The sequence below is a fragment of the Equus przewalskii genome, chromosome 6, assembly GCF_037783145.1.
Source record: "Equus przewalskii isolate Varuska chromosome 6, EquPr2, whole genome shotgun sequence".
NCBI classification, from domain to species: domain Eukaryota; kingdom Metazoa; phylum Chordata; class Mammalia; order Perissodactyla; family Equidae; genus Equus; species Equus przewalskii.
The window spans coordinates 5309683-5336103 of record NC_091836.1 but is presented as its reverse complement, the minus strand read 5'-3'; the positions used below and the strand labels follow the sequence as shown (position 1 = coordinate 5336103).

Genomic DNA, 26421 nt, shown 5'->3' with positions numbered 1-26421 from the left:
AAGCACTGGCCACCTTGCCTACCACGTGCCCTGGCCAGCGTGGGCTCAGCAGCTCGTTGGAAGCTGCCAGGGGCTCCAGCAAGGACCCTGACTGCTCTGCGACGCCAGCCGGTGGCAGGGCGCACGCGGAGAGGGCAGGCTGCTTAGGGGCCAGCGCCCTCCGGTGGCTGCTCCTGCTCAGAAGCCTCTTCCTGCTAGATGTGGGGTTCCGGGCCCAGGAGCCCTCTGAAATGACCCACCACATGGGCACGTGTGCGTTTTCTGAGGATATCATCAGTGACCCACTTATCAGAAACAGGAGGGACCTCTTGAGTGTGGGGACCTCATCTCAGTCAACTTCAGATCCCCAGGGCCCAGCACGGTGCGTCACACGTAGCACGCACCCAGGAGTGTCTGCTGGCCGTGAGAGAAGGTGTTTTAAGCCTGCACCTGATGGTGTCTAAGGACCTTCTGGCTCTAGCAGGTGCTGGTGGGGTCAGCGCTGCTCCTGGGCACACGGCTGCCCAGCAGAGCCCTGCGGCTACTTACTCTCGCTCACGGCCGACTTGAGAATCAGCTCCCCCTGCAGGTTCTCGGCGGGGTCCCCTCCTCGGAAGAGTCGCGAGTGGGCCAAGTCGTCGAGTCCACTCAGCTCGGCCATCTCCAGGTAGATCTGCCGCTTCTCGCTGAGGCTCTGGGCGATCTGCTGGTCCTTCTGGTTCAGTCGCTCTGCAAAGTGGCGTGGAGGTGGTGGCCCGCCTTCTCTGGGACAGCTTCCCCAGGAGCCGTGGAAAGGTGCCTTGCAGGGGACCCTCCCTGCCCCACACCCTATCCCGAGGGCGTGGCCCCGTCTTCTGCTCATTGCCCCAGTCGGAAAAAGCAAACACAGCAGGGTGTGTGTGAGGACCATGACAGGCTGATTTATTAGTTTGGGACAAACTGAGAGCCTGATAAAACATCTCAAAATCTTCCTCCACGCATTTGGGTCAAAGTTTTCTTCCTTTAAATCCTTCTTACAAGTCTCCAGCTTTTATACCATTTTTTTGCTACTGTGACCGCAACTTAATTTATTAGACTTTCTCATTGGTAGTTGCCACTATATATACATCACGTTCACCTAAATTATTGAGCTCTTACCAGTTCCAATCATTTCCCAGTTGATTCTACTGGACTTTACAGGCAAATAATCATGTCACATGTAAAAAATCATTCTGTCACCTCCTTTCCTATCAGGATATCTTACTTCTGTTTCCTGCCTCATTACCCTGGCTGGAACTTCCAGGATGAAGATAATTATGGTGACAGTGGGTGGCTCTGCCTGGCTCCTGACTGTGATGAGAGTGGCCCTGACTTCCAGTGTTAAGGGGGTGATTGGCTTTTGATCCAAGATAGGAAAGAATATCTTTTTTTTTTTTTTAAAGATTTTATTTTTCCTGTTTCTTCCCAAAGTCCCCTGGGACATAGTTGTATGTTTTTAGTTGTGGGTCCTTCTAGTTGTGGCATGTGGGATGCCCCCCTCAGCATGGCCTGATGAGCAGTGCCATGTCTGCGCCCAGGATTTGAACCGGCAAAACCCTGGGCCACGAAAGCAGAGCACGCGGACTTAACCACTCGGCCACGGGGCCAGCCCCCTGGGAAGAATATCTTGATAAAGAAAATATCTTTGAATTTCTAACTCACTAAGAATCTTGTCAGGAATGAGTGATGGATAGATATTATTGTATGACTCTGTGGCATCCATGGAGATGCGTCTATGCAAGGCATATATTTTATTACTATTCAGCAAAAATAAAGCTTTAGAGGGGCCAGCCCAGTGGCGCAGCAGCTAAGTTCACACATTCTGCTTTGGCAGCCTTGGGTTCGCCAGTTCGGATCCAGGACGTGGACCTACACACCACGTATCAAGCTGTGCTGTGGTAGGGGTCCCACATATAAAGTAGAGGAAGATGGGCACAGATGTTAGCTCAGGGCCAGGCTTCCTCAGCAAAAAGAGGAGGATTGGTGGCAGAAGTTAGCTCAGGGCTAATCTTCCTCGAAAACCAAAAAAACCCAAAAAACAAAAACAAACAAAAAGACTTAGAATGGGATGAAATGAAAATTATGTTAGGATTAGGTTTCTAAGGCCCAAAGGGATTTCCTCCCCCCTTTTTTGGACACTTTTTATTAATACCCTCAAATATATACTTCTCCCCACAAAGAGATAAAGTATATACTACCTAATTTTATGTAGTTCTTGCTTAGATGTTACCTAAGTTAAAAATAAATATTGCAGTGAGTGAGAGGGAAAAAGGGAAGTTGATTGAGACCACAAAGCAGTAGGCCTCGTTCTTGGCAATGACCTCACTGAAATCTTACAGGAATCTGTTAAAACTGGGGAGGGCACTGCATAAGCACAATGTGGTCCATCCATGCAAAGGAGCGGTGTTCAGTGTAAAAAAGAAGGGGATTCTGACACACGCTACAGCATGAATGAACCTTGAAAACATCATGCTCAGTGAAATAAGCCCGACACAGAAGAACAAATATTGCATGACTCCATTGATACGAAGCATCTAGAACAGGCAAACTCATAGAGACAGACAGGAGATTAGAGGTTACCAGGGGCTACGGGGAGGAAGGAACGGGAATGACTGCTAAGGCGGATGGGGTTTCTTCTTCTTTTTTTTTTTTTTGGTGAGGAAGATTGGCCCTGAGCTAACATCTGTTGCCAATCTTGCTCTTTTTGCTTGAGGAAGATTGTCCCTACCTAACATCTGTGCCAACCTTCCTCTATTTTGTATGTGGGACACTGCCACAGCATGGCTTGATGAGCAGTGTGTAGGTCCACACCCAGGATCTGAACCTCTGAACCCCAGCGTGCTGAAGCAGAGTGCACAAACTTAACCACGATGCCACCCAGGCTGGCCCCTGAGGTTTCTTTTTGGAGTGATGAAAATGGCCTAAAGTTGACTGTGGTGACAGCTGCACCACCTTGTGACATATACTAAAAGCCACTGCAGGGTACACTTAAATGCATAAATTGTATGGTATGTGAATTATATCTGAAGAATGTAGTTAAAAAAAATTAAAACAGGGTGGAGGGAGCTGATGGCCCTGGTCACAAAGCCAGGGCTGGTCTGGATGTGCCTGGCTCTAGGAGGAGGCTGCAGGAGCCCAGTGCTACTGCAGTAGGGCTCCCGTGGGGTTCTTTTGTACGTGACCTGGGACACCCACGGCAAGCTCCTCTCTGAACAAGGACCGAGGGAGGAGCCAGCGTGTGAGGCAAAACAATCATGTGTGGAAGGGGCTCAGGGGTCCTGAGCGCCCCCGCTTTCCCACACGCCCTCTGGAAGATCACTACCCCATGACAAAGCTGTGTCGCAAACAGCCAGCAAGACACAGACAGTCCAACCAAAACTTGTGCTTGCTTGGGCGGTGACTCGCTCCATGGCCAATCCCGAGGGGGCAGAAGAGAAATGCCGCTGGTGGGCCCAGGGCCTGCTGCCTAAGGAGGGCCCTGCCGGGCCACGTCACCACATGGGGACATGTCTGTGGACTCCCTCTTACCTTGGAAGTCCCTCAGCCTCATAGCTCGGGCCTCCATCATCTTTCTCTCCTCTTCGGCCTCGCTGAAGGGCCCCTCCTCCTCGTCCGGACAGCTGCAGGGAGAGGGGACAGATGGACGAGCATGCCTCACGGGCTGGCCGGCTTCTGAAACGGGCGCTGAGGCTCATCTGCAGAAGTGGCCGCTAAGCGCATCTCTGAGTTTGTGACCGATTTAGCTTGTTAATGGTGTGAGGAAAAAAAAAGGGGGGAAAAGATAGCCGTGGCTTTTATCCAGTCTCAAAGTGTTGGGACGTAACTGGGCACAAGTTTTAAACGCCTGGCCATGACGAGGTGGAGAAGACTGGGGCCAGCTCCTTTCCTGGGGACCTGCCAGGTGCGGGAGGCTGCAAGCCCGTCAGAGCCGAAGCTGAGCATCAAGGGAGCTCTGAGCAGGGAAGCTTCCAGGCATCAAGAGAGGGAGAGCTGGCTGGCTGGACGTGGGGAGTGGGCCACTTCCCCTGTTTACTGTGGGGACCAGCAGCCAGGCATTGCATAGGGGCACAAGGCTGGGGTCCTGAGGGGTCCCTCGGCCCGAGGAGGAAGGAAACGATGTCACGACCTGCTCCAACAGGTCTGGCCGCAGACTGGGGGCGGGGGAGAGCCCAGCATGTCAGGTGAGTGTCCCAGCAATATGGAGGGTTAGAGCTGCCTGGCCCCAAATCCTCCAGCCAGAAACTCCTGGGCCTTTCTAGGCGTTGTGGAAGGAGCCGGAATGGTGCCTCTGTCCCTTTTAGATGGGGAGATGGAGACAGCCACAGGTGGAATGAGGAAGACGAAAACAGGTCTCCTGTCTGCCCACGACCTGTGGCCCTCTCTCCGGCACTTCAAAGTCACAGCTGATTTGCCAGCCGTCAAAGCCAAGGGCAGAGCCGTCGGCGGAGGGAACACAGAGGAGCCCCGTCTCACCTCTCCACAGCCCTTCGGATGTGGGCCATCCAGGCGTTCCTCTCCTCCTTGGAGCTGGTGTAAATCTCATACATCTCGGGCCCTCGCAGGGAGGCGCTGATCAGAAACATGGCCTTCTCCTCGTTGGCCACTTCCCTCACAATGAGTTTTTGTAGTGAGATGACAGGGCGCTTCGAGTCCTGCATGGGCGGAAGGCGGTGGGGGTCACCTTTTACCCTACGGAACCCGACGACATCCGTGGAATCGCCACTCCGAGGGGAGGGGGGCGAGGAGGAAAGCCACGTACCCCACTTATTATCAAACAATTAAAGGCAGAAATATTTTGCCATCTGGGGAAAAAAGACACTATGGCAACAATATCCTCGTATCTTTTTAAAGTGTCTGTTTAACATGCTTAAAAAATCTCTTTTAGGGGCCAGCCCAGTGGCACAGTGGTTAAGTTTGCACGTCCCGCTTTGGAGGCCCGGGGTTCACCGGTTCGGGTCCCAGGTGTGGACCTAGGTACCACTTAGAAAGCCACACTGTGGCAGGTGTCCTACACATAAAGTAGAGGAAGATGGGCACGGATGTTAGCTCAGGGCCAGTCTTCCTCAGCAAAAAGAGGAGGATTGGTGACAGATGTTAGCTCAGGGCCAGTCTGCCTCAAAAAAAAAGTGTTTTGTAATCAGTCACTCGTGGTCTCTGTGCAAAATTCAAAGGATACAAACGTAGGTAGTATAAACGACAAACAAACCTTCCTCCGATCCTGGGCCCCAAAGACGCAGAGCCAACCAGTATGCCCAGTCTGCTGTGTATCCCACAAGAGCTTATGCTCTGATAGGGCAGTAAAATGCACATTTTTCACTGGTGGTTATGGGATGATTTGTGTCCCCCCTAATCTGTATGTTGAAACTCTAAACCGTCGCACCTCAGAATGTGAGTGTATCCGGAGAGGGGGCCTTTAAAGAGGTGATTAAGGTAAAATGAGGTCATTAGGGTGGGCCCTAATCCAGTGTGACTCGTGTCCCTATGAGACTAGGACAGAGACGCACCCAGAAGGGGGACCATGTGAGGAAACAGGGAGGAGACAGCCGTCTACACCCGGAGGAGAGAGGCCTCAGGAGAAACCGACCCTGCCAACGGCAGGCTTAGCTCCCATGACAAGGCTGTGCTGGGACCAGCGTGCTGTGGGGTCAACAGGGACACAGCTCACAGAGCAGTGGCTGCTTGAGTTCGGGTCCTAATAATGAGCCAGTCGGAAGGAGGGAAGGTGGGGTTCCCCTGGCAAGGATGCGGGGGCCCCTGAGAACCTGAGCGCTGGGAGAGGAAGAGCCACGGAAATGCAGAGAGAGGCGGAAACTGGAGGGCATGTGAGCACGAGCCCCTGGGACCTTGTCAGGCAACGAGGCAGGACCCCATTCTTGGAAAATTCTACCCCTGCCTTGCTGGAACCTTCCGGCCCCTGGGAGGGCCCAGGACAATGGGGTGATTTAGGGACGTGCTTTTCTGGCCACCTGGCTCTGTGCTCCTCCCCTGTCCTGTCACTGAGGTAGCCCCCCGGCCGCCCCCTCCACTCGGCCGCCTTCTGCAAGGGCCACTGCAGAGCCACACTTTGTGTGAAGACAGGATACACACCACAGACGCAAAGACGTATTTCTGATCCTTCTCTTGTAGCAGCAGAAGCACGTCAGTCAACAGGACGGCCAGGACATCTAAAGAGAGAGCACAGAAGGAAATGTCATAGAGGGCGACACGGCCATGTGGTCCTGCCGGGCAGACATGGACCCCAAGGTGGCTTCCGCGCCATGGGAAGGAGCCCCGGTCACTGTCAGCTGGGCGTCACGACAAGTCTGCAGGAGCCTGAGGGTTTCTTTCCACCTCACCCTTCCCGTGGCCGGAGTCTCGTCTTAAAGGTCCCTTTGGCACCTCCCGCTCCGCTGCCAGGCCCCTGGGCCCCGACCCTCCCCTGTTGTCACTGCGCCTGCTGGGTCTGGTCGTTGACATTCTCTCGCTGTGATTTCTCAAACGTGAACTCACCCCTCTGTGCTCCCCATTGCCAGGTCACCCGGGACCTGAGCCACCGGAAGCTGGCACCCTACCTCCTACTGAGGCGACACACTCCCGTCCCCTCGTGCCCCTGAGCTTCCGGGTGGCAGCAGGTGGGTGCCTGGACCCTGTAGGAACATCTCCAGGCCACCCGCACGGCACAGCTTTTGCAGGTGCAGAGCCTGAACCGCGTATCCCAGAGGAGCACTCGTGTCACAACAACCTTCTTGGCAGCTTCTTCAGACACCCCTGTGTCAACCGGACAGGCCACCTTTGTGTAATGCCCTCTCATGGCGGCCTGCTGGCTTCCTCTAAAGCACTGACTGTGCTTTTCACTATTTTTCTGTGTGCTTGTTTCCCTCTCTCTGTCTGCTGACTGCAGCCCCACAAGGGTAGGGGCCTCCCACCACCCACTTCCGGGCCCGGCACACGGAGGATGCTAAACTGCATCTGCCGGATGCTCGCCGCTCTAATGACTAACAAACGCATCCTGTCGTTGGGCTACCTCAAGCAGTCCCCTCAAGGTCTTTAAAGACTCTGATGCCTCTGGACAGGTTAGGATTTTTCCAGAGCTCATGAAATGGACAGGAAGCGTGGATCTGGGAAGTGGGGCTTGGAGGACACCTGAGCAGTGAGTGGGATGCCTGGGGACACGGAGGTAGCAGTCCAGGTGGTGTTTTCTACCCACACTGGGGGCTTCAGCGGTTGGCCCACTGCAGGCGGGCCCATTACCGCCTGCTTGGAACCCTGGGAGCTCAGCCAAATCTGGGGTGTCATGATGCCTTGGGTTTCTGTTCAGAAGTCAACGACTCAGTGTGCCCTCTTCATCTAGCAGCCTTCCTGGTGTGTTCTACCCCATCTCAAAGATCGAGACAGAGGGTGCTGGGGCCACTACCTCATTCTTGTACACTCCTGGCTGCCTGTGATCAGGCTGACTCAGTATGTCACCTCCCTTCAGCCACGAAGCAGCCAGGCTGCAGTAGCTCTGCGTCAGTGGGCAGCCACCAATCCAAGAGGTACTCACCCCTCCAAGATGGCGGCCACCAATCCAAGAGGTACTCACCCCTCCAAGATGGCAGCCACCAGTCCAAGAGGTACTCACCCCTCCAAGGTGGCGGCCACCAATCCAAGAGGTACTCACCCCTCCAAGATGGCGGCCACCAATCCAAGAGGTACTCACCCCTCCAAGATGGCGGCCACCAATCCAAGAGGTACTCACCCCTCCAAGATGGCGGCCACCAGCCCAAGAGGTACTCACCCCTCCAAGATGGCAGCCACCAATCCAAGAGGTACTCACCCCTCCAAGATGGCGGTCACCAGTCCAAGAGGTACTTACCCATCCAAGATGGCGGTCACCAATCCAAGATGGCATCCCACTCCAAGGTGGCACCACCAATTCAAGATGGCACCACCAACACAAGATGGTACCCACCACTCCAAGATAGTGCCACCAATCCAATATGATGTTATCAATCCAATATGGCGCCCACCAGAGGTAGCCTGGGGCAGAGCTTTACCTTTCAAGCGCCCCGATGTGGTCTTCCAGCACAGCATGCCCTCCAGATGGAGCTGCCGCTGCAGCATGTCCTCCTTGCGGAAGGTCAGCCCATTCTTGAGCTTGCTGGAGGACTTCAGGTCCATCTTCCCTGCGATCTCCCTGAGGCGCTGGCCTTTCTCGCACTCGCTGACCTTGGCATCCACTTGTGAGATGATGTCTTTGATGAGGTTCAGAGCCTGAGTCAGGTCTTCATAGTCCTCGGTGCCAGCTGCCACACAGAGCAGAGTTCATGCTTTCCTTTGTTCACGCGCACGAATGCCACACAAGGGGCCATGCTACTGGGTCTCTGAGGCACATGCCTGAGGCCACTGCTCAGAGGACCCTCAAGAATCACCTTCCTGAGATGTAAATGCTTCCCTAAAATAAATACATCAGCCCAGCATTTGGTTTTACCAAGACAGAGCTTCTGGTGAATGCAGACCTAGGGTACAACTCAAGTGACAAAATCAGCCTGGCGTAGCTCCGCCGGCCACTCCTTAATAAACAGACTCCCTTGTGCTCTCCAGCTCGTCATACAAGACCCCCTCCTCCTCCTGCTATTACCAAGAGCTGGCCTCTCGCTCCGAGGAAGAGGCTCTCGTGGTGCGAGAACTCTGCTTGTTCTCCCACGGCCCAAATGCCCTGGAGATGCGCTCGGCATCGCCCTGGCCTCGGAGAACTCCTGGCCGGGCTGCATGCCCTTTCTCCTCTGCCCCCCATGGTTCCAGGCATGCCCCTCTCGTGGCCCTGGTCATGTGACATGGAGGTCATCTCTGTGCCTGTCTGGATCACCCAGGAATGACCTTAACAAGGGCACTATCATCACCCATTCACCCACTCCCCAGATGCAGACCAAGGGCGTGCGTGCTGTGACCCAGCCTCTGCCAGGGGCCGGGGGTAACGGTGGGCAAAGGAGGTCTGGCCCCCCATCTTTCTCGAGTTGGAAACCCCAGCATCCAGCACAGTGGATTCCGCATGAAGGCAGCTCAGTGAATGATCGCTGAGCCCAGCTGAATCCACAGAACCAGGGACAGACCACAGAGGGGTGTGGGTCCAACCCATTGCTACAACAGGGGCAGGGAGCCCACCCTGCTAAGCACCGATGGGCAAGGCGGTGAGGAGAGCCGGTGTACCTTCCGTGTTCTGAATGATGCGCTCCACCAGCACCGGGTACTTGGTGATACGCTGAGTGACCAGAAGAATACACTCCTGCACACCAAGCCGCCTGACGATGGCAAAGTTGCCGATTTTCTAGGAAACGGAAAACAAAAGCACGCCGGGCTGACACCTGATCTTCTGCCAAATGAGTTCACGGCCTTCCTTTTTTGGGTTCCCAGAGACCTTTGCTGCTTTGCCAGACAGTTGAAAGCAAGGATCACTTGCTGTAGACGGAAAGGCCACCAAAGCAGGGGCAGCCTCACCCACTGTAAATGAAGGTCCCTGCAAAACCCATCACGAGCCCGAAACTAGCCAGGGGAGCAGTTATGGGAACCACTTGGAAAGCTGTACAACACACACACATACGCACAAAGCCCTAAGCCTGAACTGACAGTTGTCGGAACCTTCCAGAGCTAGAGTGGGGCTGTGCCTTCTGATCTGGCTCCCTAGTGGCTTCTGATGCACGGTTCTGGCTAAGAACCCAAGAAGCAGTCATCTGAAGCCATTTCTTGATGGGGCCCGAGAGCGGCTTCCGGTGCTCTCCAGAGCATGCCACACATTCTGCCTTTCGGCTCCCACTGTTCTCAGCGGCGTTTCAGGAATGCCAGCAATCGCGGAGAGCCACTTCTTGAGAGGACCAGAAGTGTCACTGTGGGATTTGCGAGATTCCGGGGACCAGGTTCTGTCTCTGTTTCCTTCAGCCTCACTGAACCCCTCCCAGGTTCTAGGTGTTTCTGGCTCATGATGTCCAGTGGCCTGTCCCATTGCTTATCAGCAGATGAATTTAGGCCCCCAAATGACTCTCTCCCTTTCACATCTATCCTTTGCAATGATAATGGAGCAAAATTTAAAAACACATCCTTCTGGACTCTAGACCATCAGTTGTCGGATGTCACTTCAGAATAAGTCATTGCAGTGCGGGCGACAGGTGATGGAGCTCTTTTGAAATCAAGCGTGTTGGGGCTGCTGCAGAGTGTATGCAGATGGAGCCAAGTGGCCTTAACCTGGGCACACTTTCCAGAACACGGGAGGTGGGGCCTTGCCGGACCCGGCTGACTCAGGCTGGGCAAAGTGCTCTTGTCTTTGATCTCTGACTGCCTGCACACTGAGAGGGAGAAGACAGGTGTGGACCATTCCACAGGCCACGGGGACAAATGGGGACCAGAGAGGGGAGGAGGCGAGGGAGGGACAAAGGTTTAGAGTAAGCCCTTGCACCTGAAGGCAGAACGGGTGACTCTGGAGGGGTGGTTCCCAGGACAGGGGGCCCTTGACATGACATTAGTGTCACCTCAACAGTCTGAGGAATGATGGTCAGCGGGCTGCACGCTGGGGCCTGGGGGGCACCTCAGGGGCCACCCTGATGTGGCGAGGACAAAGCCCTAGGTCTTCTTGGCTTTGCTTTGTTTTACAAGTGGAATTCTCCAGAAGATTTCACTGACCTGTCCTGAATGAGTTTGCAGTTAAAAGTGAAACAAAAACTTGAAAATCCCTGGTTTCTAACAGGTTACCTTCATCTCAAGATTTCCAAACACTTTTGTGGGAAAAAACCCTACAGCACAGAGAATACGATTCTAATTTAAAAATAATATTTTTTTACCTTGATCAAGTTCTGAAATTTCTTGTTTTGCTGCAGAAGCAACTTGTAATGACTGACTGCTTCGTTGTGGCCGCTACAAAAAACACCGTATTTTTCTTTCATTCTTTCCGCATTTTCACCTGAAAACTGAAGAGAATGGAGATGCTACTGAAAGGAGACACGCAAGCCGCCAGGGGATGTTCTCCTGTGGTTCCCCTGACTTTCTAGAACCTGGCCTGAATTTACTTGAGAATTCACTGTCTTCTCTAACACGTATGCAGACGGAGAAATGCTTCAGCACAGTGTGTCCCAAGGGACAATCAGGGTAAAAGGAGAAAATTTTCTGCTAACGGGCTTTACTGCATCTCAGGTGCTGGGACAACTTCCTAAGGCCCGAGAAGGAGAAATAAATTTAAGCTGAAGAATGTTAGAAAAATTAAAAAGCAAAAGGGGTATTCTAATTAAATTTTTTTTTTTTTGAGGAAGGTTAGCCCTGAGCTAACTGCTGCCAATCCTCCTCTTTTTTACTGAGGAAGACCGGCCCTGAGCTAACATCCACGCCCACCTTCCTCTACTTTATACGTGGGACACCTGCCACAGCATGGCTTGCCAAGGGGTGCCATGTCCACACCCGGGATCCGAACTGGCGAACCCCGGGCTGCTGAAGCAGAATGTGTGCACTTAACCGCTGCGCCACCAGGCTGGCCCCTGTAATTAATTTTAATTAGCTGATGCAGGATGCTTGGAGCGCTCTGAGGTCAGACGAGGGGTTACGCGTCCCCTCTGTTGATCTTGGCTCAGAAGCCGAATCAGAAGTCACACCCTTACCACAGATGCTGTTGGGCCACACACACGCGTCTAACAGCCAAAAACACAGCGGTCAAAACCAAAAATATCAAACCCAGCCAACCAACCAAACAGAAGCCCAGAACACGACACTGGACAGTGTTTGCACAAGCGCATTTGGTGTTTAGGCCTTGGTACTGCTAGACTATTAGCTGCAGGCAGGACTGTAAGGGCCCAGGACCCCGTCCTCTGGAGCAGCAGGGTCTCACTAAACGGGGGCTGTCCTCTTTTTATTATTGGGAGGAACAGAGACGGGGCGCGGGCTCATCCAGGCCCTGTGCCCATCGCGGTGTGCCCACCTGCTGTACCAGGAGGTCCCCGATTTTCTGGATGATGTAATTGCGGTCGCTGCCCTCCTCCAGGGCCTCCTGGCGGCGCTCCTTCAGCCGCGAGAGGAAGTGGCCGTGCATCTCGAGCAGGTCGTCGGCGCACGGGAAGAGGCGGCCGACGGCCTTGCTCGTGAACTGCAGCTCCTCCCGCAGGCACCTGGCGTACACCTTCAGCATGATCTTGAGCGTGCGCACGTGGTGCACCTCCGTCTGCATCAGCTCTGCGGGCACACGGACCACAGGACTCACCCACGCCGGGGGCCCCGGCTTCCTTCCTCCCGTGTCCCCCAGTGGCACTGTGCGTACCGCCTGCCCACCATGGGCCAGGCTGCTTCTCACACTCCTCCACTGAGGGCCTTGCCCTGGTGGTCGTACTGCCCGGGGGCCAGGCCTCCCGTCCTCCCCAGCCCAGGGCTGTAGGGGTCCCAGCTTAGGGGAGCAGCGACGGGCGGTGTGACACAAGGAAAGGGGAGGACCCAGGATGTGCGCTGGGACCTCAAATTCACGGGAGGGTTTCCTGCCTAAATCAATGGAAGACGTTTCGAGGCGGTTTTAAGCAAGAAGATTGTTCTGACGAACACTACTCCTTGGGAGGGAAACTCATTCATCTGGACACGTTGGTGACCAGACCTAGATTAGAACTGATGAGAAAGCAGTTGGAGCGAGAATTTTAATTCACTGTTAAAGGCAAAGAAAGGTCAGATTTGTGTGCTGGGGTTTCTCTGTCAGTCAAGTCAAGGCCTTGAAGCTGTTAGAGACGAAACAGGTGAAGAGCGCCAGGCCCAGGGCTGCCAGCCACGGGGCTGGAAGCACTCTGTGCCTATCTAGCAGGTGGACAATGTGGTAAAGGGCTCCCCGGATGGAATCACCCAGACTGGTGCTCTCTGCCCCTCTTGGCAGGATCTCTTGCCTGGCTCTGGGGCCCTGAGGGGAAGCATCCATCCGGTTCTCCTCCCCACCCACAGCCCGACCTACGCTGGCCTGGGCAGGGAGCTCAGTGTGTGAAACGTGGAAGGAAGTGGGTGCCAGTGGACACCCCCAACTAGTAGGGTGAAAAGTGAACATACTTCTATGCCAGAATCTCCCCATGAAAGGCCGACGAGGACGGGAAAGCATCTTGGGAGACACAATGCTGGCAGTCTTGGGGACGATTCCCATGGAGGGAGTCATAAGAAGAATAAGGGAGGGCTTTGGGGAGAGAAAGGCCACAGGTTCCAGGACTGTTGTCTTGGGTCTTCGTCACTCCGCTTGTGGGGGTCCAGAGGCCTGGAGAGACCTATGTGGGGGCACCCAGCACGGCACCTGTCCCAGGGGCCGGCTCTGTGTCTGGGAGCTATGGTTTTCATAGTGACCTACAACAGCCCAGCTCAGCTCAGGACAGTGGGTCCCCTTACCAGGTTCTCCGAAAGCCAGTGGGAAGGGTGCCCACCAGGGAGCCAGTGCTCCAGTCGATTCGGAGAGAGGTGCATGCCTCCCCAGCCCCAATCACAGCCACATCTGGGCTGATCCAGTGGTCACCAGGACGGCTGGGAGGAGCCAGGCGGTTTTTCTCTCAGAGTCACCAACACAGTAAGGATGAGTCAGGCCTGGGCATTGGGCCATACTCGTCCACGGGGACCGGTTCTCACAAAGATGTCCCCGGCCACCTCTTCCCTGGCCCGGAAGGCAGGAGAGCAGGCAGAGTGGGCGACAGGATTTCGAGTTGGCAGTGGAGCCCAGACTCCCAGGTGGAATTTTTTTTCCACACTTTTGTTTTTTTTGAGGAAGATTAGCCCTGAGCTAACATCTGCCACCAATCCTCCTCTTTTTGTTGAGGAAGACTGGCCCTGAGCTCATATCCATGCCCATCTTCCTCTCCTTTATATGTGGGACGCCTACCACAGCATGGATTGATAAGCGGTGCCATGTCCACACCCAGGATCCAAACCAGCAAACCCCGGGCCACTGAAGTGGAACATGCGCACTTAACCGCTGCGCCACCGGGCTGGCCCTGGAATTAATTTTTAAAAGAAAGAAGGAAAAGAAGTGAGTGGAGGGTGGTGTGGCGGCACAGGATTTCTTACCGTAAAGCACATCCTGCCTCTTGACCACCTCCTTCTTTTGTTTCTTTGCATACGCCGGGTCCACGGCGAGGCTCCAGGATTCAGCCTCAAACTCGTGGGCGTCCGATTCGATCTCACCCCTCAGCGAGGCAGTGTAGGGGTCTGGGGGGAGAACAAGAGGCTGCTGCTCGGGGGCCTGCAGCCTGGCCGGCTCTCGGCCGCCCCAGCCCGCATCCTGGGGACACACGGATGGGGGACCCAGCACTCCCCAGGGAGCATGGAGACCACGTGACATCCGTGAAAGAATCGGGGTGACTGTACCTTCTACAAAAATGGCTTCGGCATTCGAAGACGTAAGCAAAAGGGAGTCATCAGCTGCCTGCTTAAATTTCAAAAACCCAGAGTCGGCTTCATCCATCTCTCCTGTGACCGGTCTAAATAAAAAACACAAACACAATTATTTCACAAAATTGAATTAAACACACACACACACACATACCTCATTGTACGAAGGCAAATCAGATTGTTACTTAATCTGATTAGATACTGAGAACTTTCCAGATTTCAACGTAAGTCTTAACTTTGCCACAGATCATTTTTAAAAATTAGGAGACTGTCAACGTAACATCAGGACTTCTGTCATAAGTCACTTTAATTTAGTGTCGAGGTCCATTCTGAGGCTGGTTAATTGTACGCTTCCTTTAGAGGCCACGGGAGCCCACCGGAGCCCCTGGAATTCTTTCTAGCAAGAGTCAGTGGACACAGCCTCACTCACAGTTGAGGGCAGAGAGAGAATCCTCAGGGGAAAAAGGATCAGCTGCTTTCCCCACAAATTCACATAAGGATCATCGCAATGACATTTTTTTTCAGTATGAGATTTTCTCCCTGGACCCTGCGGAATGCCAGACTGAGGGAACCACTTCAGGGTTCCTGGAAAACCGGGGTAAGGCATAAATAATGGGGCACAACCTCCAGGGCAACCTCAGTGGGCTTCCAGCACCATCTTGAGTACAGCAAGGAGCCCTGTCCGAGGGTCCTTCTAGAGCACGAAGCCAGCTGCCTCGCAACGGCCGAGGACATCCAGAACACGTCTTCGAAAGAGGAAAAGGGCTGAATCTCCGAAGCAAGAGTTAAAGGGAATGTCACCGCTTGCTTGGGGGCCGATGAGCAGATACTCACAGCCCTGGAGGGGTCTCCTTTCGGAGAGGCTGTGTGCAGGGTCCCCGTGGTCGGCCACACACCCGGGTCCCTCCCTTCATCTGCCTGAGGGCAGAGCGAGGACCCTGGCTTACCCAAGTCGTGTCCCCGTTCCCGCCGGGCTGGGTGCTGGCTGTGGACCCCCCTTCTGCGGGACCGTCATGCCGACATTCCTGGGCAGGGCCGGGCTGCCATCAGACAAGAGGGTGGCCCTCGGGTGCTCCTTCAGGGACGCTGCGACAGAGGCAAAGACAGAGTTGGTGCTGAGAAAGTGGGTAGGGTAGTGGAGGTGGCCCGGCCGGACACCCCGCTCCGACTGTGGCCGCAGCACGGACAGGATCTTGGAGGTCAGCAGCTCGTTATCGAGAAAGACATTCTCGCTCCATTTTCTAGGAAAGGGGCGGCTGTAGAAAGCCAGCTCAGGGTGGCCGTGGAGCGCGCCGTCTCTGTCACTGCCTTTGGAATTCGCGTTCCCCATGTTCACGGTCAGGGCTCCCAGACCCGGCGCGCTGCGAGGCCGGGCTGCACCGTTTTTATACCTCCGACTGATCCTTCTAGAAATGGAAAGCTGCGTCTTCTCGTACTGTATTGGCTGCAGCAGCGAGTCCAGAGGGCAGGAAATGGGTCCCCACTGTGACCGCTTGGTGTGGAAATTGCAGTGTTTTCTCCTTTGATAAAATAACAGTAAGAAAAATCCTGACACTTCTGTCTTCGCAGAGGCTACAAAGCGGAAAACGGTCTACGTTCACTGTAAAAAATCTACAATCAGGAAACAGGGAGCTCTGGGCTTGGCGTGGCTCAAGCCGACATCACACGCGATTGTAAGCAATCTGGGATCGGATGTCGGGAAGATCCTAAGCCTGGAGACCACAGGGCACGCATGATGTTCCGCTCCACGGGCCACTGTTCGTAAGCGCTCTGACAATCTCACCACTGAAGGGGACGAGAGGCTCTGATCCTACTTTATAGGTGACTGTAACACACACAACAGGGGGTCCGAAGCGTTGTTCGCGCTCCCCTGCTTGTTAATTTGAGCTGAGATATTAGAACGTGTTGTGCCCACCCACTACTTTTCCCATTGACCGGAAGACGCGACTCTTCGAAAGTCAGGCTACCGTTAATTAGGCTCATGTCCCTGCTCCTATTAGACAAGCCAATCACTCAAGTCAAGCCTGGCTGAGACGGGCCACTTGGCTAATTTATTCTCAGGGTGAAAGCCACATGTGAAAGCTTTGCTCCAAGACAAACAGCAGCAAAGAAGAAATCTGTTTGGTGACCTTCCCAACCCAGCTCCTGGGTCCCCCGTGCGCCCACCCACTGGTTTCTCTACGTTCTATGAAGAAAGTAGTGGGGATTCTGGTTCTCAGTAGCATGGAGCCTGAGACCCTCAGGATGGGTGGGCACAGGGCCAGCCCTAGGGTAAAATACACTTGTCTCGGGAGCTTTTCTGGGCAGGCAGATTCGGCACACTGAGGTTTTTTTTTTTTGAGGAAGATTAGCCCTGAGCTAACATCTGCTGCCAATCCTTCTCTTTTTGCTGAGGAAGTCTGGCCCTGAGCTAACATCCGTGCCCATCTTCCTCTACTTTATCTGTGGGATGCCTACCACAGCACGGCCTGCCACGCAGTGCCCTGTCCACACCCGGGATCTGAACCGGCGAACCCTGGGCCGCCGAAACGGAATGTGCGCACTTAACCACTGCACCACCGGGCCGGCCCCCTGAGTGAGTTTTAATTTAGGGTGGCTGCGAATGTGCAGGTGTGTATGTGTCAGAGAGAAAACTTCTGGAAGGGGAGTAACGAAGAAAGCTTGTAAATTGAGACTTAACCAAGTGGTGAGATGCCATATGACACGTAGAACACATATCATCCACAGCCATTCATTCTTCCCCTCAGCTCAGCACGGTGAGGATGCCATCTGGGCAGCGACCTGAACCATCCCGATGTCATGCTCATAAATGGCTAACAATTACTATTATTATAGTAGACAAAGGTGATGAGGATATTACTCAGGTACCAACAGCCATGGACAAAGGTGACAAATCAGAAATTGAGGCCTCCACGGTCCAGGGCAGGCACTCCCTGCCATTCCCACACCATGTTAAACGCCACCCAGGCATTATGACTGGACGTGCAAATAGGGAACAAATCCTGAAATGCGTCCTTTGCCCAGCATCCTGGCGAGGCTGACAGATTGCTCCTGTGAGCCGAGGGCCTGTCTGAAGTCGGATGGATCTGCTTTCATCAAACAGCCCATAGAAGAAAAAGTCACAGAAACACGTTCCAACAATCACTGGTTGCACAGGATTTTAGTAAATCATCGGGAATGCTAAAGCTATGGTAAACGGGCTTAAATCCTCCTTGGATCATTGCAAAGATACTTTGAGGTTTTCATGTCTAAGGGCCATGTGTAGGGGTCCCAGGTGCCACTGGACTCAAAAGTCAACAGGAGAGAGAATTTCAGCTTAGAGAAGGATGAGCCGGCCCCTCTAACATACAATATAATTTACTTATTTACTTTGATCAGCTGTCTCCCCAACAGAATAGAGGACAGCGCCCCGCACAAAATGGGTGTCAATAAGTCATCGTTTCATGGAATTTTATTCAGCCACAAAAAGGAGGAAATTCTAATATCTGCTACAACGTGGGTGAAACTTCAGGACATTCTGCTCAGTGAAAGAAGCCAGATGCAAAGGGGTGAATACTCTATGATGCCACTTTAGGAGGTCCCGAGAGGAGTCAGAAGTGTGGAGACAGAAAGAATGGGGGCTCCCAGGGGATGGAGGGGAGGGCGTGGGGACTTCTGTTTAATGCGGACAGAGTTTCCGTTTGGAAAGACGAAAGAGCTCCAGAGATGGATGGTTCAATGGCCCCATTTCATGTCATGTATCTTTTTGCCATGATTTTCTCAAATAAGAAATCATTGTTGCTTTGGGGTGACGGAACGGTTCTGCATCTTAACTGTGGTGTTGGTGACGCAAATCTATGCACAGGATAAAACTTCATTGAACCATTTACCGCTCTTTCGCCACAACTGGCAAAATCCGAACAGGGTCTGTCTCCGAGTTAATATCGTGTCACTGTCAGCATCCTGGCTGTGACCATGGACTGTGGTTACGTCAGATATAAGTGGGGGATGCTTGGTGAAGGGTACGCAGGAACTCTGTACCACTCCTGCAACTTCTTGTGAGTCTTTATTTCAAAATAAAAAGGGACAGTCGATTCTCATTATTCCTGGTGGCAACGTTCTATAAAGCCCCAGTGAACACTGAATTAGTGAATACGGAGCTGCTGTTCCCAGGGGAAATACAGGGCTAGGTTCCTGGAAGCTTCTGGTTACATTTTTGTCAACCAGTCAATCCATAAGCTTGGGTTATGCGTGTTTCTACTGGGCGACACTCTTCGTAATGTACATTGTTAATCCGGTACCACCGAACTCACGGCCAACAGGGCTATAACTCAGGTCTGAAGGAAGCATATCTATCACACGTATTTTGTCCGTTAGGCGAGTCACAGCCTTGCGCTTATGGACACCAGACAGCACTTCAGCGCTATGCTCGGGGGCTGTTTTAAACAGCCAAATCACCAACAAAGAGTACAAAAATGTGAAAAGCAGGGCATTAAATACCCCACAAGAAAGGGCACTTGTTTACAGAATGAGCTGAAACAAGAAGGCAGAGTGTCACCTTATTCAATCGTAGCTGGAAAGGTGCGCATTGAGCGACTCAAATTTTTTACCATTCTATACACCTCTGTGAATGGCCCTGAAAGCCCCTCGAGTATTGATTTGGGGGTTATAAACATGTATAGTAAGTGCATTTGCAAATACAGAATCCGTGAATAATAAGGATTGACTACGTAAAAACACTGTTGAATGAGAATTCATCGGATTTTAGAAGAACACCCTTGTTTGCTCTCAAATACAAGCCGTATTTCCTCAGAGCACTGATATTCTTCATAGTTCTCTGTTTTTTCTTTTTGAGCAAGATTAGCCCTGAGCTAACATCTGCCAATCCTCCTCTTTTTCCTGAGGAAGACTGGCCCTGAACACACATCCGTGCCCATCTTCCTTCACTTTTATGTGGGACGCCTGCCACAGCATGGCTTGCCAAGCGGTGTCACGTCTGTACCCGGGATCTGAACCGACGAGCCTGGGGCCACAGAAGCAGAACATGCACACTTAACCACTGCACCACTGGGCCGGCCCCCTTCATAGTTCTTTATAACTTATTATACGCATACTTCCAAAAAGCACCTGAGATGGTGTTCTATTTTGGGAGGGGGACTTTTTACAGAAAAGATTAATGATGTGCATTTGGCAGTATAACCTACTGAGATAAATGTAACCTACTGAGATAAATTATTCTTTTTCCTCTGGAACAGTCTAACCACCACTTCCTCTCAAGCTACTTAAGACTTTTTTTTTTTTGGTGAGGAAGATTGGCCCTGAGCTAACATCTGTTGCCAATCTTTCTCTTTTTTTTCTTTTTTTTCCCCTAAAGCCCCAGTACGTAGTTGTATATCCAGGTTGTATGTCTTGTAGTTCTTCTATGTGGGACGCCGCCTCAGCATGGCTCAACGAGCGGTGTGCAGGACCCAAACCGGTGAACCCAACCCCTATGTCACTGGGCCAGCCCTGAGGTACCTAAGACTTTTAAAATAGGAGGTGGACAGTCATTAACTGAGTCTTTCCGTAACATGTGCCGCTATGGAAATAACTGATGGATCAAGACCTGAGTCAGTGGCTCTGCCACAGACCAGCTGCATTAAGCATGTCTTTTATTCTGTATTTTTGATGCTGTGACACCCGGGGCCCTGCTGACCCTGGAACGCCTGCCCCTCCCAGGGCTAGCAGATTCCTGGAGATAGTAACGGACTCATCTACAAGAGCGCCTTTCACGTGCAAACCAACCAGTGCAGAGCCCACACGGCACCCGCTCCTCTCTGGGGCTCTCACACTCAGGGCCACCCTCCCATACCCGATTGCCCCAGGGCCAGGTGCCAGACAACTAGGGACAGAGTCTACACCCCAGAGCCACTGGGATTGTTCAGACTAGCCCATCCCAACCCTGCTTACTCTGCCTCACCCTTTCCTCCCCTGGAAACCACAACAAGGGTTCTTGCCTGTGTTTCCCTCTCTCCCGCTGCCTCCTGACTGACCTGGTGCTTCCCTGTGTGGCCCTGCGTGGCGTGCCCTGCCTCCTGCTTCTAGGGGACTGAGTATAAATTTCTTCCTTCACGGCAGTCGTTTCTGTGACTGTGTGTCTTACCATCCCTGGTTAAAACAAATCCCAGTTACACTTAAAACACCAGCTGCCCAGGGGCCCGGAGGTCTGCCTGCCAGGGTGGGGACAGCCTCAGACATCTTGTCACAGTTTTCTTACATCTAGATGGAGAGGATCACTGTGCAAAATGTCAGGCTGCTGGTGGGCATGAAAACTGGTGTAGTGTTTTGGAATACAGTCTGGCAGTTCCTCAGAACGGCTGAACGGAGAGTTCCCATAGGATCCAGTGATTCTGCTCCTGGGTATACGGCCAAAAGAAGTGATAATACACGTCCACACAAATACCTCTACGTGAATGTTCACAGAGCGGCAATATTCACAACGGCCAAAAGTGGAAATGACCCAAATGTCCACCAGCTGATGAGGGGATAAACCCAATGTGGTTCATCTGTACAAGGGAATATTATGCAGCCATAAAAAGGAACAAAGGATCGTTACGTGCTGTACTGCAGATGGACCTGGAAAACACGACACCGAGTGAAAGAGGTCAGGTACAAAGGCCCACATATTGTGGGATCCCATCTATAGAAAATGTGCGGATCAGGCGAATCAACAGAGCCAGAAGGTAGATTAATAGGTGCCTAGGGCTTGGGGAGATTGGAGGCTGACAACGAACAGGTCCGGGCTTTCTTTCTGTGACTACACCACAAGCCACTGGATTGGACACTAAATGGGTGAATAGTATGGGATGTGAATTCTACCTCAGGAAAGCTGATAGATAAATAAATGAACTCCTAGGAGGCAGAGCCATCTTTCCGTGGGTGAACACACAGGATGCGTTCGTCATCCTGCCCTCAGCTCGGAGAGACAGAGGAACACATATTCATCCAGCCACCGTGTTTTCTGAAACCAGACAGCCACGGTGGGACAGACAGGCAGTGTGTGGTGCTGGGAGCTGTGCCTCGGAGCAGACTTCAGCAGAGGGCTGCCTAGCACTGTCTGCATGGCCAGAAGAGCCGTCTCGGAGCCTAATTAGCACCGTCTGCTCACTGCCGAGAGGTGCCATCGATTGGCAGGCACCTGGCCCACTGCGGTGACCGTATATCACCGAGCTGTTTCTCCAAGGGGACCCAGAGAAGAGGCAGTGATGAAAATAAGAAGTGAACAGTGAAAATGGAAAAAGTTCTTGGCCTGCAGGAAAAATGCACACCCTGTTCTGAGCAGCAAACACAGACAGCAGCCTGATCTCATGGTGATTTTTGAGGGTTCTTTTTGGTGAGGAAGATTGGCCCTGAGCTAACATCTGTGCCAATCTCCCTCCACTTTGTATGTGGGATGCCACCACAGCATGGCCTGACAAGTGGTATGTAGGTCCACACCCAGGATTTGGACCTGTGAACCCCAGGCCACCGAGGCTGGTCTGCTGCAAAGTCCTTTACGTCACAGACCTTTTCCTCTGATACTCAAGAACAACCCCATTCTGGTAGGAAGGAAATTCTATTAACAAGACTTAATAGCCATGAATGTGTTGAAAGTCAGTTTTTCGAGGAAGCCCAATCTGACAATTCAAGTCACTATCTGAGTTTTAAACTGTCCTTTACAATCTACAAGCACACTGGCTTCTAGAAATATCAACTTTCAAGCAAGAATTTTATACTCTAAATGACAGATTCCTCCTGTTGCTCAATGGAAAGTAACTAGAAACATCTTCGGAAGGCAGCTGGGCCCTGACACAGAGTTCCTGCAGTTTTCTGCAAAAGGCCACTCACACGGACCAGACAAGGAGACAAGTTAGGAGGGGCGGCCTCCCCCAGCTGCACAGCGGTTCCAAAGGCTCGAAATAACGGCTCCTTTTCTCCTACTTAGTGAGGTTCAGTGTTGTTCCCCCTCCCTGCCCCCCACTCTTTGTCTCAGCGAAGACTTTTCTTTCAGGAGGAGACCGCCGCCTGTCTCTGGAGAGTTCTAGCAAGTGCGAGCTGCAGGCGAGGGTCTGAGAGGCAATTAAGAAAATCTGATACAAAGTGAAGCTTTCAGTTCACAGTTCCTGGCTTGTCGGCCACCTGAGAATAGATGAAATCGATGACGAGACAACCCATTGATTTCTCTGCCCCGCTTCATTTGGATGCTACACCAGCATGATGGCATTAAAAAAAGAGTCAAAATATAGTGGAAAAAACCCTCCCCAAATCTTAACCCTGTGTCTCAGAAGACAAAGAAAAAAGGTATCTCGTGGCTTAAAAGATAGTGTGAGCCAGAAAGAATACTCTTCCTAAACCTGATACTATCCAATAAAAAAAAAACACAAGAGCCCCCTACTCCCAAATTACGATAAAACTAACATGATTAAAAGAAAAATTGTGGGGCCGGCTCATGGCCGTGTGGTTAAGGTTGCGCACTCTGCTTCAGCGGCCCAGGGTTCGCCAGTTCGGATCCTGGGCGTGGACATGGCACTGCTCATCAAGCCATGTTGAGGCGGCGTCCCACATGCCACCAACGAGAAGGACCCACAACTAAAAATACACAACTATGCACTGGGGGGCTTTGGGAGAAAAAGGAAAAATAAAATCTTAAAAAAAAAAATTGTGGTATCTTCTTGACTATGTGTTTAGAAAACTTAAAAATCTCAAAAAGGTATAAAACTAGAAAGAATCCAGAAAACCACAATCCAGACTTAACTGCTACTGTCGTAAACAGTTTTATAAGTTGAGAAATAATGTTTAATAATGAGTGATCCTGAGATCTGTGTTAGAAAATCCCTCACCGATAGCGAAAGGATAATATTAACAGCAAAATGTGTATTTTTTGGCATAAATATCATTCAGGACATGTGGGTTATGCCACTGAGTGATAGACTTGCGAATCATGATACTACGAAATCAGATTTTGCGTTACTCTGTGGATAATTCCGGAAGTTAAAATAGAAAGAACAACGATGCCCAGAGCCGCAGGCCTAAAAATGAACCTCAGAATGGACCACAGATTTAAATGTAAAATGTAAAACTATAAAACTTTTCACAGATAATATAGGAGAAAATCTTCTCGGGCTTGGAAAGTGAAGAGTTCTTTGACATGACACCAAAAGCTTGATCCATAAAAGAAAAAATTATCTCTGCATTCCCTTTGTCATAATTAAAAACTTCTGCTCGTGGAGGACTCTGTTAAAAGGATGAGGGGCCGGCCTGGAGGCACAGTGGTTAAGTTCGTGCACTCCACTTTGGCAGCATGGGGTTCACGGGTTTGGATCCTGGGTGCAGACCTAGCACTGCTCATCAAGCCATGCTGTGGTGGCGTCCCACCCAGAAGAACCAGAAGGATGTACAACTAGGATTTGCAACTATGTAGTGGGGCTTTGGGGAGAACAAAAAGAGGAAGATTGGCAACAGAGGTTAGCTCAGGGCCAATCTTCCTCACCAAAAAACAAACAAACAAAAAAGCACCAAGCATACCTTTAAAAAAAAAAACTAATTAAAAAAAAAGAGGGTGAAAAGATAAGCGACAGAGCAAGAGAAAATATTTGCCAACTGCCCATCTGACAAAAGACTGGTATTTAGAAAATTAATGAGCTCTCAAAACTCAACAGTAAAAAGACAAACAATTGATTTAGAAAATGAGCTAAAGAGAAGAAGATACGTTTGCTGAAGATATACAGATGGTAAAAAAGCACATGAAGATGTTCCACATCATTAGCCATTACAGAAATGCAAATTAAAACCCCCATGAGCTATCGCCATTAAAATGGCTAAAATAAAAAATAATGATGGCTCCCAATGCTGGCGAAGATGTGGACAAAGTGGATCACTCATCCGTTGCTGGTGGGAATGTAAAATGGAACAGACTCTGGAAAAAAGTTGGGTAGTTTGTGAAGAAACGATTTTAAACAATTGCACGCCTGGGTATTTATCTCAGGGAAATGCAACACTTATGTCAAGGCAAAAAGCTATACCTGACCATTTGTAGCAGCTTTATTTGTAACAGCCCCAAACCGGAAACCAACCACCTGTCCATCAGCGGGTAAATGGTTACACAAACCGTGGTCCATCCATTTCACGGAATACTACTCAGCAAGGAAAAGGAACCATTGATAACATGCAACAACCTGGACAGATCTCATTGGCATTGTGCTGAGAGAAAAAAGCCAACCTCAAGAGGTCACTGGATGATTCCATTCATACCATTCTTGAAATGACAAAATTAAATGATAGAGCTGGAGAACAGATTGGTGGCCGCTGGAGTTATCGACGGAGGGGGCAGGGCAGGGGGCGTGATCCTAGAGTGGAAGTTCAGGGGTGATCTTTGTGGTGATGGAATAGCCCTGGATCTTGGAGGCGGCGGTAGTTACGGAAATCTGCATATGTGATTAAACGGCACAGAACTAAACTCATATATTGTCCCGATGACGGTTTCCTGGTTTTGAGATCCTATTCTAGTTACCCGAGAAGAAACCAGTGGGTGAAGGGTACACCTGCCCTCTCGGGACCATCTCTGCAATTTACTGAGTCTATGAGGATTTCAAAAGGAAAAGTTCGAAATAAACCAAAGCACCACCCACAAAAAAAAACAAAGGGCGCTCATGCCCAGAGTCTTGACTCAGCTCGGGCCACCGTAACAAAATACCACAGACCCGGGGTGGGGGGCGGGGGTGGGGCTTAAACAACAGAAATGTCTTACAGTTTTGGAGGCTGGAAGGTCCAAGATCAGGGCCAGCTGATCTTGATTTGGTTCCTGGTGAGGACTTGTTTCCTGGACTGTAGACGGCTACCTCTCTCTGTGTCCTCACGTGGCAGAGAGAGAGACAGTGAACCCTCAGGTGTCTCTCCTTATAAGGGCACTGATCCCATGATGAGTGCCCCACCCTCATGACATCATCTAACCCTCACCAACTGCCAAAGGCCCCACCTCCAAATACCATCACACTGGGGGCCGGGACTTCAAAATGGGAATTTGGGGGAACACGGTTCAGCCCCTAGCACTCAACATTGACTAAAAACCAACAGTGATAAAACTACACTTCCTGAGAACTCATTGAAAATCCAGAACTTCTCAACAGGAAGCGGGGCCGCTCCACTGAGAGCTGGCCGACAGCAAGACTTTCTCCTGGGTGGAAACCAGGAGACCTGGTGGCACAGCCTCCCCAGGGACTGCTGGGGAGCACAGAAATGGGCAAAGGTGTGGCTCTTAAGCAATGACCCCTGGCTGGGTGAGCTACCAGTTGGCCCTGGGCTCAGTTCAGCAGGCTCAAAACCAAGGGCGATGGGTCCCAGCTGCGCCCTCGTGTCCCCGATCGCGTGGGAGAATTTGCCTTCGTGAGTAACTCCTCCACATCACCCCAAGGCATAGAAAAATTTACTGTGTTATTAGCCCAAATATTCAATAACTTATTTGCCTGTGTCTAGACAAAAGAAACGATGTGATCTTTTACGTGTGTCTATCTGGCCCCAACATAACCAGGATATAAGACTTATTTGCAAGCCCAGGTCGGACATTCATTTTGCTGGATACAGCTGACATTTTGTTAATGTCACATCGTTGAATGGGGCTGGCATCTCAGGAAGCATTGTGCCTTAAAATGCAAACCAAAAACCCAAACAATAACAAAAATAAATGGCCAAGGATCTTTCTGTCCCTGAAGCAGGTTGGTTGGCAGAAAACTCTGAGGTTCCCCACCTAAATGGAGTTTTCCTTTTCTCCAATGACATCCACTGATACTTTGGTACCTAAATGGTACCAGCCACGGGGCTGGCCCCTGCAGTGATATTTTACAATGAGTAGATGCTTGCCTGTTATTAGAGATGATCACTCCTTTGTTTTGTTTCAATTAAACGTGCTTTCCTTTTTAAAAAAATTACTTTTGAGAGGAAGAGGAAGAGCTCAGAGAAGAGGTTTATTTCAAAGCTCTAATATCAAGAAGAAAGGGGAAGGCAGGGTCTTAAATATCAGAAAATGATTTAGTAAAGAATCATGGCGGGGCCAACCTGTGAGGTAGTGGTTAAGTTTGCGCATTCTGCTTCAGCAGCCCG

General features: G+C 51.5%; 1 protein-coding gene across 8 annotated transcripts in view; it reads right to left on the bottom strand.

Moving 5' to 3' along the window:
• Nucleotides 1-26421, bottom strand: part of ARHGEF18 (Rho/Rac guanine nucleotide exchange factor 18) — a 90278-nt gene that overhangs the window by 7068 nt on the left and 56789 nt on the right. For all 8 annotated transcript variants that reach the window (XM_070622789.1, XM_070622786.1, XM_070622788.1 and 5 more), the window contains 11 exons: nucleotides 15276-15414; nucleotides 14305-14417; nucleotides 14005-14145; nucleotides 11912-12162; nucleotides 10788-10913; nucleotides 9166-9283; nucleotides 8013-8261; nucleotides 6085-6161; nucleotides 4471-4649; nucleotides 3526-3617; nucleotides 529-708 (listed from right to left, as the gene is read on the bottom strand). In XM_070622789.1, coding sequence (XP_070478890.1) covers nucleotides 529-708; nucleotides 3526-3617; nucleotides 4471-4649; nucleotides 6085-6161; nucleotides 8013-8261; nucleotides 9166-9283; nucleotides 10788-10913; nucleotides 11912-12162; nucleotides 14005-14145; nucleotides 14305-14417; nucleotides 15276-15414 — 1665 coding nt within the window. The remainder of the gene's footprint in view (nucleotides 1-528; nucleotides 709-3525; nucleotides 3618-4470; nucleotides 4650-6084; nucleotides 6162-8012; nucleotides 8262-9165; nucleotides 9284-10787; nucleotides 10914-11911; nucleotides 12163-14004; nucleotides 14146-14304; nucleotides 14418-15275; nucleotides 15415-26421) is intronic.